The 13,427-nt window shown below is 39.9% G+C and overlaps 1 protein-coding gene across 4 annotated transcripts in view; it reads right to left on the bottom strand.

Annotated features, from left to right (window-relative positions):
• Positions 1 to 889, bottom strand: part of LOC139753667 (leukocyte elastase inhibitor-like) — a 10,549-nt gene extending 9,660 nt beyond the window's left edge. Inside the window, exon 1 of one of the 4 annotated variants that reach the window (XM_071670315.1) lies at positions 686 to 889. Coding sequence is in view for 1 of the 4 variants with exons in the window: in XM_071670318.1 (XP_071526419.1) it covers positions 544 to 545 (2 nt within the window). In the remaining 3 variants the exon portion in view is untranslated. Of the gene's footprint in view, positions 1 to 543 lie in introns of all 4 variants that reach the window. The other 3 variants (XM_071670316.1, XM_071670317.1, XM_071670318.1) reach the window with 3 other exon arrangements.
• Between the last annotated feature and the right edge of the window lie 12,538 nt (positions 890 to 13,427).

Here is a 13,427-nt window from a genome sequence, read left to right as displayed (position 1 = left end):
GACACGATATGGAATAATGAGGTTGCTCCTGCAAACGAACACACAATTCCAATAAAGATATAAACGAACATTTCACGTATATCGTAGCATCATCTGCGGCAGCAACCGGGAGACAAACGTATTGTTAATTCCACATATAGTGTTAAATACCACACACAAAAATATTCATCCCTGGAGCACAACCGCACGATCCATTAGCTGACTTTCGACCTGATATTTACACGTCAGGTCGAACGTTAAGAAATATTCAAAGGTCGTACTGTCGTGCTTTAAGGTCGTACCATCGTGCTCAAGAATTTAGAAAGGCACGATTTAACCTACCGGCGGAGACTGTCAGATACACTACACACAATTCTGATCAACTGTCATGGTCACTCGTAACACGTAATATGGGGAGTAACAGGGGGATCACAAGTCACCGAAGAATGCAGAGGCCCGTAGGGATGCGAGCACTGTTGGTGTCCGAGAGGGAGGTCTCAGGTGTAAGTACACGAGCAGACCGTCACAAATATAATTTAAAAGCCATAAACACAATTTCCTCACATGTATCGCTTTCAACGGCCTTCCTGCAAATTACTGAAAGCCACTGAATCAAGCACCACGCCCGCCAGTTGTGTGTCGTCCATTCGTAGTTGTAACTCAACACAACCAACTCTCACTGAGGCCACAAGGCTCCAACACCTACCTTGCTGTCGCTGTGGTCGCTTCACTGATACTGCGGCTCTCCTCGATTACTCTCCTTTAAACCTCGTTGCCGCAGCGTCACACCAGGAAGTCGACGCGCCTGTCCCACTACCGATGGAAAGCCCCAACTTGTTGATCCACGACTGGCAGGAAATTGTAACAGCGGGTGTTTACTCCCAGCGACTGGACGAATCCCCTTAATGTCGCTAGTTGGTAACCGCGTTAAGGATTCCGCGGCATTCTTCGCTCGCGACGTTGCTAAATGAATAATTCAACGAGAAAAGAATGTTCCTGCTAATAATTTTCATTAGACAATCACCTGAAATTAATGAGAAGCACAATAACTGAGTGAAATTATACTCAGACGAAAGAGTAACACCATCACATATCAAAGCAGCGGCATCATCATCAGCACGTACACATGGAAATCCCGGTGACGTCACAGCACAAACCCTCCCCCATTCTCCCCAAGTCTAGTTCACTCCATGGAACACCAGGGCGCATGGAAGAGGTAGTATGTGAGCCTGATTCCCTGGCCATTATCCCTTTATAAAAGTAAGGTGAAATCCTGCAGGATAAAGAACACTGCAAACCAAACTGAAGTATATATTAGTACTGTACCGGGTCACTTGAAGGAAATAATTCGGCTGGATAAACATTCACTACCTGTAAAAGCAACTCATGTGAAATGCTGGCGGATGTGCGGGTCAGCTATGTAAGCTGCGCGGCGCAAACCTCAGATAAAAGATATGCTACAATTAAACAACCATACTGATATAATCTGTTAATATTTAACATTCCGCTAGGTTCATCATTAACTGCGTAAATACTTATTAGTACAATAAGGAGGGGAAGACTCATTCGCAAGGCCCTATTTTTTCCTCTGCTCTGACAGTCTATTTCATTAAGCTTTCATACATCAACACATGATTTCATCACAGCTTAATCCATTCACTGACTATTCTAATACGGTAAAAGCATTACTTTATAACGTGTTTGAGATTTTTTTTTTTTTTTTTGGCCCCTTGGATGTTCTGCCTCTACACCTTACCAGGAACTCTGCGCTCTCGACACTGTCAAACTCGTTTAGAATTTTCTTCCACAGGGGGCAAATTCATGGCCGTGTGTGTGTGTGTGTGTGTGTGTGTGTGTGTGTGTGTGTGTGTGTGCGTGTGTGTGTGAGTGTAAAAACAAAAACATGGAGGGGGCGGGGGAACTACATCAGGGCTTTCACTTCTTGAGGACCTTCCTGACTTGCTGTTTGAAAGTAAATTCTTTCAGCCCAACTTTCCCCCAAGTATAAATCCATAAATGGCACAAGTCTTACGTATATCATGGCCGCTTATTGACTATAAACATATTATGTACACATATGATTAATGACAAAATATCAATGTCAACTGACGAGAAACATATATCAGAGACAAAAACACAAACAAAAAAAGCCGAATGGCTCTCTAAATCCAAAAATAGTTACTTATTCTTGTATTTATAAACACACACACACACACACACACACACACACACACACACACACACACACACACACACACACACAACACGTTAAACATGTTAGAGAAAAAAATCAGGTAAACTTTGACTTTTAAATAAAGCTAAAAATGGTTGTCATAAATTGATTAAAAGTAATGTTGATGAAGAGATATTTTGCCCCAAATTTCATAAAGATGGGCCAAGTAATAGCCTAAAATTCACAAAGTTGTGCTTATATAGAAGGTAACCTTTGACCCCTATAGAAGAGCCAAAAATACACAAATGACAAATTTGGTCTGTGATAGTGTGGAGCACGTAAAAAGACATCCCTATGCCAAATTTCATGAGTACTTGTAGAGATCTGGCCAAATGACGGCTAAAAATATATATCTTAACTAAACTTTACTCGGGCTACGTGACTATTAATAGAAATGGTTCGAATCACAATTTTGTACATTTCACTGAATATGGCTTGTGGAGAGGTATCGGTCTCAACTGTGACTGTGACTAAGGAACAGCAGCCCAAACTATACATTTTTGTTTGTTTGACCTATGACCATATAGAATGAAAAATGAGTGTACAGAACCATGGTAAAAAGTTTACTTAGTTTAAGGTCAGCCGACCCGATAATGAAGGATTGCAAAGCCTTGATTGTTGTGGGAGGAGGAAACATAACAGTGTGTCTCCTCCATAGGAAAGAATGATAATGAATAAGAGGAGAGTTTCGCGAGCATGGCAGTTAATTTTTTTTTTTCTTTTTTCAGAACGCCAGAGGAACATGTATAGGGCCGCGTATTTCTGACCCTCACACCACGGAAGCATATCCCTTACGTTTCTAGACAGCGAAACTGCTATAGAACTATGCCCCAGCAATGGAAGGCAGAGAACTGGTCACCGGCTAAAAAAACCGATCCGACAAAATTAATAAGATACATAGTAATGACGGCAATAAATTTACTGGGCCCAGTGGATCTACAAAGGTACGAATCTCTCGAGAAAATTCTTATTGGAAGCTGATAATGATCAGCACATTACTAAGGTTCTATTCAGCAAAATGTATGAAAAGTGCGATTGGATATTCTTCCATAAATTGCCCCAACACCAACCAAAACTTAAATGTTTACGGAAGAAATTCCTAATTGCGTGTGAGGAACCCATTGCCTTTCGATCTTTATTTGATCATTAATATCTTCCAGATGTCAGTCTGACGTTTGGTGGCCGACGAAATGAATGTCAGTCCATACCACACATAGGCTGGCACACTTGTCATACTGTCACTCGCCTCTGTAAGCAGAGATGGGGACCAGTTTACTCGTATCGATTCCAGGATGAAATAAAACTATTATGTCTGTAGTGGGTATTGTTTCTTAACGATTTTGTTGGTCATTAATGGGAAACATAACTTAGAGGGCCAGTATAGTTAAAAACCATGATGCTTGGACGTGGAAAACAAAGAACAGACTGTACTTGGTCCAAGCGACCAAGAAAAAGGCGGTATTTGGTCGAGGGTAACACTACATCTGGCATGTTTGTTCAAGATTAACACTATATCGGCCGCCTTCGGTTAGGGATGATATCAATCATGTTCTGTTGGGTAACGGCAAATATCATCTTAGGCTACGTTTGCACAAGTCAAAAATTATCTTTCGTTATTTGCGGTCACTTGATAACATACCAGCCCACGTTGGCTAAGGTAACATCACCCCAGCCCAGTCTGCTGGGCATTATCCTGGCCAAAATATGGAATAGGGTTATATCATACCAGCTCAAGTATGTATGGTTCATGGTGAAGTGGCTGAGGATTGGCGGAATGCATGCATAGTGCCATTGTACAAAGGCAAAGGGGATAGAGGTGAGTGTCCAAATTACAGAGGTATAAGTATGTTGAGTATTCCTGGGAAATTATATGGGAGGGTATTGATTGAGAGGGTAAAGGCATGTACAGAGCATCAGATTGGGGAAGAGCAGTGTGGTTTCAGAAGTGGTAGAGGATGTGTGGATCATGTGTTTGCTTTGAAGGATGTATGTGGCAAATACTTAGAAAAACAGATGGATTAGTATGTAGCATTTATGGATCTGGAGAAGGCATATGACAGGGTTGACAAAGATGCTTTGTGGAAGGTATTAAGAATATATGGAGTGGGAGGTAAGGTGTTAGAAGCAGTAATTTTTTTTTTTTACCAAAGATATAAGGCATGTGTACGAGTAGGGAGAGAGGAAAGTGATTAGTTCCCAGTGAATGTCGGTTTGCGACAGGGGTGCGTGATGTCTCCATGGTTGTTTAATTTGTTTATGGATGAGGTGGTTACGGAGGTAAATGCAAGGGTTTTGGAGAGAGGGGCAAGTATGCTGTCTGTTGTGGATGAGAGGGGCAAGTATGCAGTCTGTTGTGGATGAGAGGGCTTGGGAAGTGAGTCAGTTGTTGTTCGCTAATGATACAGCGCTGGTGGCTGATTCGGGTGAGAAACTGCAGAAGTTGGTGACTGAGTTTGGTAAGATGTGTGAGAGAAGAAAGCTGAGTAAATGTGAATAAGAGCAAGGTTATTAGGTTCAGTAGGGTTGAGGGACAGGTTAACTGGGAGGTAAGTTTGAGTGGAGAAAAACTGGAGGAAGTGAAGTGTTTTAGATATCTGGAAGTGGACTCAGCAGCGGATGGAACCATGGAAGCGGAAGTGAGTCACAGGGTGGGGGAGGGGGCGAAGTTTCTGGGAGCATTGAAGAATGTGTGGAAGGCGAGAACGTTATCTTGGAGAGCGAAAATGGGTATGTTTGATGGAATAGTGGTTCCAATAATGGTATATGGTTGCGAGACATGGGCTATAGATAGGGTTGTGCGAAGGAGGGTAGATGTGTTGGAAATCAAATGCTTGAGGACAATATGTGGTGTAAGATGGTCTGATCGAGAAAGTAATGAAAGGGTAAGAGAGATGTGTGGTAATAAAAAGAGTGTGGTTGAGAGAGCAGAAAAGGGTGTATTGAATAGGTTTGGTCACATGGAGAGAATGAGTGAGGAAAGATTGAAAAAGAGGATATATATATATATATATATATATATATATATATATATATATATATATATATATATATATATATATATATATATATATCTTTTTCTTTCTTTTAAACTATTCGCCATTTCCCGCGTTAGCGAGGTAGCGTTAAGAACAGAGGACTGGGCCTTTTTTGGAATATCCTCACCTGGCCCCCTCTGTTCCTTCTTTTGGAAAACTAAAAAAAAAAAAAAAACGAGAGGGGAGGATTTCCAGCCCCCCGCTCCCTCCCCTTTTAGTCGCCTTCTACGACACGCAGGGAAAACGTGGGAAGTATTCTTAATCCCCTATCCCCAGGGATATATATATATATATATATATATATATATATATATATATATATATATATTATCCTTGGAGGATATATATATATATATATATATATATATATATATATATATATATATATATATATATATATATATATATATATATATATTATCCCTGGAGGATAGGGGATTAAGAATACTTCCCACGTATTCCCTGCGTGTCGTAGAAGGCGACTAAAAGGGGAGGGAGCGGGGGGCTGGAAATCCTCCCCTCTCGTTTTTTTTTTTTTTAATTTTCCAAAAGAAGGAACAGGGGGGGCCAGGTGAGGATATTCCAAAAAAGGCCCAGTCCTCTGTTCTTAACGCTACCTCGCTAACGCGGGAAATGGCGAATAGTTTAAAAGAAAAAAAAAAAAAAAATATATATATATATATATATATATATATATATATATATATATATATATATATATATATATATATATATATATATATATATATATATTATGACGATACACTTTTGTATGAACATTTCTAGGTCTTCCAACAGTACAGTCTTCAAAGTGTACACTTAGCACAAGCAGGTCAGCGGGGTGCCCGAGTAAGGGAGGAACTGAAAGCTGAACAAATTTTCCCTCTTTCACTGCAGTCCTCTCCTTCCTGCGGGCGATGAGTTTTTGACCTAATAAAGGTCGGCCACTGGGCTGAGGTCAGGGGGTGTGTTTGGGGAACATCCACAGTACCGGAAACTTATTATACATATGCAAGTCGCCAGTTTTCAATGATGAGGTAGCGCTTGCTGCTGAGCCAACCCATGGGCAGTGGGTAGGAGCCTAATGGCTCCTCATGTGTTCTAGTAATTCACAGGTAGTATGTACAGAACCTCCTGGTACATGTGAGTGTGTGTGTGAACGTTTCGCTAGTCACGTCCGTTTACTAGTAGTATGTTTCGTATGGGTGTGACCGGCCATCACCGGAACCATGGTGTAGCAACAGACCAGGGCTTCCCATAGTACATCATCATTCATATTTCACTAACCGGAATATTATCATCTTAAGAGGTGACGTTAACCAATGCAATGAGAACACTGTTATTCACCAGAACATCGCCAGTTCTTAATTTCATTAATCAACGTATAGTATTTGATAGCTTTTACTTTTTCATTAGTACATATATCTTATTATAGAAATTAAAGGTTACCACAAAACTGACCAACATCTTACGATTCTCCCATGTGTATGGGTCAGAAAAGGTTATTCCTCTTACCATTCAAAAGCAAGGCACAGTTGATCAGCTGCTAAGATTACCAGACTGTCAGATTCAAATGTAGGCTTGGAACACGTATGACGCTATCACAAAAACAAGTTTGAGAGAGCTTCACTCCTGTCAGTCAAAAAAATGGACGCAAGTTTTAATAAGACAGGTATATAAAACATTTTTACGGAAACAAGTTTAAGTTTAGCAAGTACAGAAAACCTACCAAAGTATGCTCATTGTTCATTATTACTCATCGTTCAACATGACTGGAGTAATGCCATCTCAGTTATTAACTCTATCTCCACGGGAAATATCATTGAATCTTCTATTATTGTATACACAAAGAATTATAATCTTAATATTAGTGATGGTCTATACAAATTAGATAACTTTATTGTTGATAAGATTTGTAAAATGATGAGTTTATGAACGCTCGTTGTATGTCTTGGACAATCGCAAGTTTACCAAATGGCGTCCTAGCTTCGTCTCTTCCATGTATATCAACTGACATATTTCTCTCTTGTGTCTCCCCTGATGATGTGATCATTACACGAAAGTGCACTTGGGAACTTATCGTGTTTCATTTTCCCCGTGGACTCATAGGAATATCTTGATCACGCGCAAAATTGTGATCCTTTCCAATATATATGTGTGTGTGTGTGTGTGTGTGTGTGTGTGTGTGTTTGTGTATGTGTAATTGCTGCGCAATGATGAATGGTTAATAACTGACCTATCTTAGGGTACAGAGAAACATTTCCACCAGTTATTCAATGTCTATATAATGCTGCCATTTTTTCTGGCGAAAATTGTGTTTAGCCTGAAGGTGTTTTAAGCCAATAAAAGTACCGAAAACAAATGATCATATTTTTCTTTTTTTAATTTGTCATTTGATTGGCTGTTATCAGGATTTCACAAAAGTCAGATTAGGTTTCTTGTAAAACACAGACTGGAAACTGTCAAAGGGTTTCTTGTAGAATACGGATTGGAAATTGTCAAAGGTTTGCTGATAACTATGCAAAGCTAAGAAGATAAAATCACTCATGTTCATGTAAAACTATATAGTCATTCTTTCAGACAACAGAACAAAAGTCTTCGAGTAAAACCCAAGATTTTCCCGGGAATCTTAAGTCCCATCCCCTCCAGTCAGTTCAAGCACAGTATTCCTAGATGAGGCTCTGACGTTCACACCTTGTATACCGCGGTAACAATCAATGATCAACAGCCTAATCAAAAAACATTACCACACAACAAAGAAATCTTTGTACTGAATTTCGTCCTTTAACTAGAATGTTCAGCTAGGCTGTCCTTGCTATCCTCAACAATTGCCAGCACAATAATTAAACTCATCAGAACAATCAGTCAGGGTAGCAACTATACTGTCAGCATAACAAAAACACTTTCAGTATGACCTCTACATTGTCAGTACAACTAAACCATCAGTCTAACTTTAACTCCACTCAACCAGCAAGTGGTCCCGCCGCGATAGAAAAAGTTACCTTTCAGAGGTCACAAGAAAAAAAAAGTACAACGTCGTCGAGGACCTGCTCACTCGCAGCCTCGAAGCCACAGATGTGCCATAACAGGAATATTGTGGTTAGTAACAGGAAGAAATATATAGTAACGGGCAGGTTCTCCAAGAGTGCAAAACTCACCCAGTACTTCACAATTTGCTGTCACACATTTGGTCACCGACACTACCTACTTACTACGACAATACTAATTTATCAGGTAACGACATCGATTTGATAAAGAATATGACACAAGATCCCCCAAGAATAACTACATCAAACTACAGAAATGTATAACATCAAAGGAAGCAATAGTCTGTGCATACAAACACGGTATTCTGTACCAGTGATAAAGCTTGGACGAACTTATATGACCCTGGATATGAGCAAAGTATCAGGGAAAATTTGGAACTCAGTCCCAAACCTAAGCTAAAGAACAATGTTGTTAGACACCCACCATCACCGCCGACTCCACCAATCATAATATTTATCAGGATCAACACAACGCCTCGACTAAAAAAAAAATAATAATAATACAAGAGAAATACTTTTTTCTTTAACAACAATATCCCCAAGAAAGTCCGCAAGAAATCTGGAGTCGTCAGGAAACGGATTTTCTAAGATATGAGTTACGGGAGAGTCTTGAGGATGCTCCCACACTCGAGGCTGCCAATGACAAATCCATGACGTAACGATGACGTCACTCCTGCTGCCCTTTACGTAAGCCTTCGTCATCTCTTTACCAATGATTCTGTACTTCTATCATTCTTTTAGCTCGTTCATTTGCTTATTTTTCACTTCATAACATATGCACTCCAGCACTAACGACCACTCTTCGGATTTAGTAGACAATTTTCTAGAGAAGGGGACCAGTAAGGAAATTTCCGTGTATAATCTTCATTTATTTTTGTTTATCTATTTGGATTTCTACTGTGTCTCCCACAGCCGACCTGGATGGCCCCTCCACTCACTTCTACAAAGTTAACTTCTTCAGCACGACGGTACGACCCTTGAACATGAAAGTACTACCGTCATTGGTAACAATCTAAAGCAGGACGGAGCAGCCGTTACGTATGGCCTTTAATTTAACCATGGACAAATTTTGTAGCAACTACATGGTAAAATACTGACATCAGGATTCTAGTGTGAGGATTGGATGTTACGGTGGTCATGTGAGGACCTCCTCAGTCGATGCCTCGAGGGAGCAGACACCCGCCATTCCTTTGGTGGCCTGGCTGACAGAATTCGAGAGAGAGAGAGAGAGAGAGAGAGAGAGAGAGAGAGAGAGAGAGAGAGAGAGAGAGAGAGAGAGAGAGAGAATTGTCTTCCTTTCCTGGCTGTCGTACATACAGGTCACAGGTTCCATCTCACCCACTTATGATGAACTCACGTTGGTGTCCAGCTAGCCAGCCAACCGTACGCTTCCTCCCGGGGCGTGGGACGGACGGCCTTGAGAAATATGACCTCACTCCGGTAGCGGAGGTGGGACTTCTAGGAATCACCTTGTACAAAAGCTTACCTCAGCAGGTTCTCACGCCTTGGGGGGGCTCCAAGGGATCCCGGCCTACGATGGCATCAGGAAGGACCGGTGGGTCTCCCTCCCTTACTTCACTTCATCACATTAATTCCCATCAAAAGAGAAAAATCATATTTACCGAAAGTTCCCACCAGACAACCAGACTTCAAGAGAGAGAGAGAGAGAGAGAGAGAGAGAGAGAGAGAGAGAGAGAGTACCAAGAGAAAGAATCTAATGCTCCATAAGAACTCCACTATACATCTGATAATCAAAGAACATTCTTTCAAAGTAAAAGGTTCTCTCACACAGGTCAATATAAAAACAAACAAAAACATATCAAAGATTAATACTTTTGATGGAATGATAAGAAAACTTTTTGGTTCTTTTTGGGTGATGTTCACATAAATCTCACAAACAAAAGCATATCAAGGAGCAGTATTTTTCATGGGATGAGAAAACTTTTTACTTTTTGGGTTGATGTCCACATAAACAAACTACATTTTTCACGAATGTATCATCTTCCTTTACAACTCTCCGGTGCTTTCATAACAATGATAAACTGAGTAGAAAAATGCAGTAAAATTATCATATTATTCGTTATGATGTTAAATACTCTCATAATGCAACGGATCATAAGGGTTTGTGTCAGCGAACAGCGATGTTTGTACGTGTCAACGACTACAGGTATCGCTACCAGGTCCAGCACCTGCTACTGACACACAAAACCATTGAGTCAAAGCCCTTCCCAAGAAAAACTAATATCCCCACTCTGTCCTTAAATAAAGTCAACTACATACGGAGATGCTCGGCAGTGGAGCGCATTATTCCTTCCAGCTTGTCCATCGATCAGCATAAGGTATTAAGCACCGCCAAATTTCACATGAATCTATTCTATTAACACTGAATGGCACACTTAAAATCCCCACTTTATAAATTAATGAAAACTGTAATATGTAAAACATCCTTGATTTCAAATAAAACAATCTGTTCTCTTTGTTTGTGGGAAGTACTGAAAAGTACACACATATCAATAGCCTTGTTTAGAATGAACGAAACAGTAATATATGACGTTATAATGTTTGACCTCTGACCTCGTGACATCGAAGAGATGTACTCAAAACAAGAAAGGGTTTGGTGCGTAAAGACCTGGGTGTGTCTCCTGCAGACTTTAATTTTGGCGCTAAACAAACAAGAAGGGTCAGTCAATTATAACTGTTACAAGAAAACTCAGAGAAGAGGGACTGGGGCTCTCAAACTTTCCATCTTTAAGAGGTGATTTTTATGAATACATAATGCGCTACAAACCAACTGGACATCGCAAATATCGCAGCTGTGAGCACTTTTAGGGTATGACGTGGGCGAGATGTTAAATGCACTCTACAAGTGTGAGTGTATACAGTTATGAAAATGTAGATGGATATCAGGGATGGTACAAGAGTGAGCTGAGAACTCCATGTGTTCAACACGTCAGCACCCTTATCTATGCCAGTAGATCAATACGAGTTACGTTATACATTGTATCAACGCCTGGGTGTGTGTTCTTCATCTCCTTGAGATGGATCCAGTTACTCTGTTTCAAATGAACCCCTTCCTCCAGCATCCAACTAGATATACTCTTGCTAGTCATGTGGCAACAGTGAAACTGAACTATTGCGTCATGCCACATACCTGATTAAATTTCCTAAATACTTGCATATGAAACCATAATACTATGTTGAAATGATCATGTGTATTCAATTTACAAGATCAGTATTTCTGGGATATATCGCCAGAAGGCTTGCACTCTTCACAGGAAACGGTCAACTTTATTTCCACATGTCTGCATTTCCTCTGCTCATGCCCTCATAAACTCACACAAATTTACCTCTACATTGCTTCATCATTCCATCATGCACCTAACAGTCCCTTCCTCACGATACAACAAAAAGAAAAAAACTGAAAAGGCAGAGGCTAAAAAGTATATCCAAACCTTACCTCAGGCAGCACACGAGTACACACTGTCGCAGTATGTTACCCTTCAGCAGCTGCACAGAAAGGTGATAATCAAGTGTTGTTCGGCTGACGGATAGACCTGCACACGATATGCTCCGAGGACTGTAGCCATGGTCCTTAGCCTAGCAAGATATCAATCGTAAGGAAAAAGGCACAAAACCTTTTCATTTCATACAACAGAGCTAAATTTTCTGGCACATAGCATCATATATATCTTCTCTGTCGGCTCATGATGTCAGTAAAACATCAATAATTAAATTCACACAATGTTTCCATAACACTGCTTAAACACTGCTTTGGAATAAGTTTCACGAAACTGTGTTAACAGTGTTTTACTCACTATTCATACATCATCACTCACGATTCACCTCACCCACTGTTCCGTAGTCACACACGATACTCCTCACTTTCTTGTTTACATCCTTCGTAACATATCACATCCCTAGTTCACGTCCCTCGAAATACGCCTATCTTCATTTGCAGGCTATTTATAACCACATATATAACTTGTCCACATTCTTCATAATTCATCTCCAAGGACCTCATCCACATCCTTTGTCATTTACACTATTTTTCACACTCACATTTGGCCTCGCGCCCTTCATATTTCCCCACAGTCACACGCTGTTCAAATCATGTAACATCATTTAACTCTGATAAACAATTCAACCGTGTCTTCCAAGTTGCTGCAAAATTATTACTCTTTCACTCCATATGCATATGCTATGTGCTTGCCTAACTTTTTTTATCAAGAAAATGCTATAGATAAATATCGCTCAAGTCGGTCGCAAATAATTTTCCTCACTTTGGAGTCAACTTCTGTCTCCAAGCATTCACAAGTTAAACACACCTGACGGTTTTCTGTTGGTGTAATATTTATCATTTGTTTGTATACGTCATTTTTATGACATACAAAAGACCCCAACAGGAGGACTTTCTCGTTAATTTTGCCAGAAGCTGGGTCAAGCAGCGTGGAGTTACAGCTTCCTGTTTCATCTTCCTGTACATCCATTTAAAATCTTTTAACTTTGCTTAGAACTTGTATGCAAAGTCCATAAACAGGATTCTATCCCCTGAATACTACGGCGATGGAAACTTTCACTTGCTTTAAGATTAAGAATGTTGCATACCTTGAATAAGAAACACTGATTCATGCAAAATTTTTATTTGTTATAAAATACAGTATATATGGCATAAAATCAGAGCACTTGCATCTTCTTAATAAACACACCATGATTGGATAAAGGGAAAGTTGTTACAATGCTTAGAAATGTGATGAAAAGAAAGTATGATGATAATATGGTAAGTTTTGCCAGGATAAGCACAAACCACATAAGAGGATGTAAGTTGAACATGGATTAGTAGAAAGATGAAATTTATGTAAAATGATGTGAATGGCAAAATGAAAACATTTGAGACAGGTAAAAGATTATACATACATAAAGAGCAGACAAGTATGTGTATCAAGGGAATGTTAACGTGGATAAGTGTGTGGCTACTTCCACATACCACACTGACTGGAAGAGATCCTGAATCAATCAGTTTGCTCTGCTCTACAAAACAGTATACTTGAAATATCCACATGCATCTTAAAAAATTATCTAAAAATGAATCCTTAAGATAAACAATAAAAGACGAAAAAAGGACTTACTAATACA

The sequence above is a fragment of the Panulirus ornatus genome, chromosome 15 (assembly GCF_036320965.1).
Source record: "Panulirus ornatus isolate Po-2019 chromosome 15, ASM3632096v1, whole genome shotgun sequence".
NCBI lineage: Eukaryota > Metazoa > Arthropoda > Malacostraca > Decapoda > Palinuridae > Panulirus > Panulirus ornatus.
Note: the sequence above shows the minus strand (reverse complement) of the source record. Positions and strands in the feature narration are given on the sequence as shown.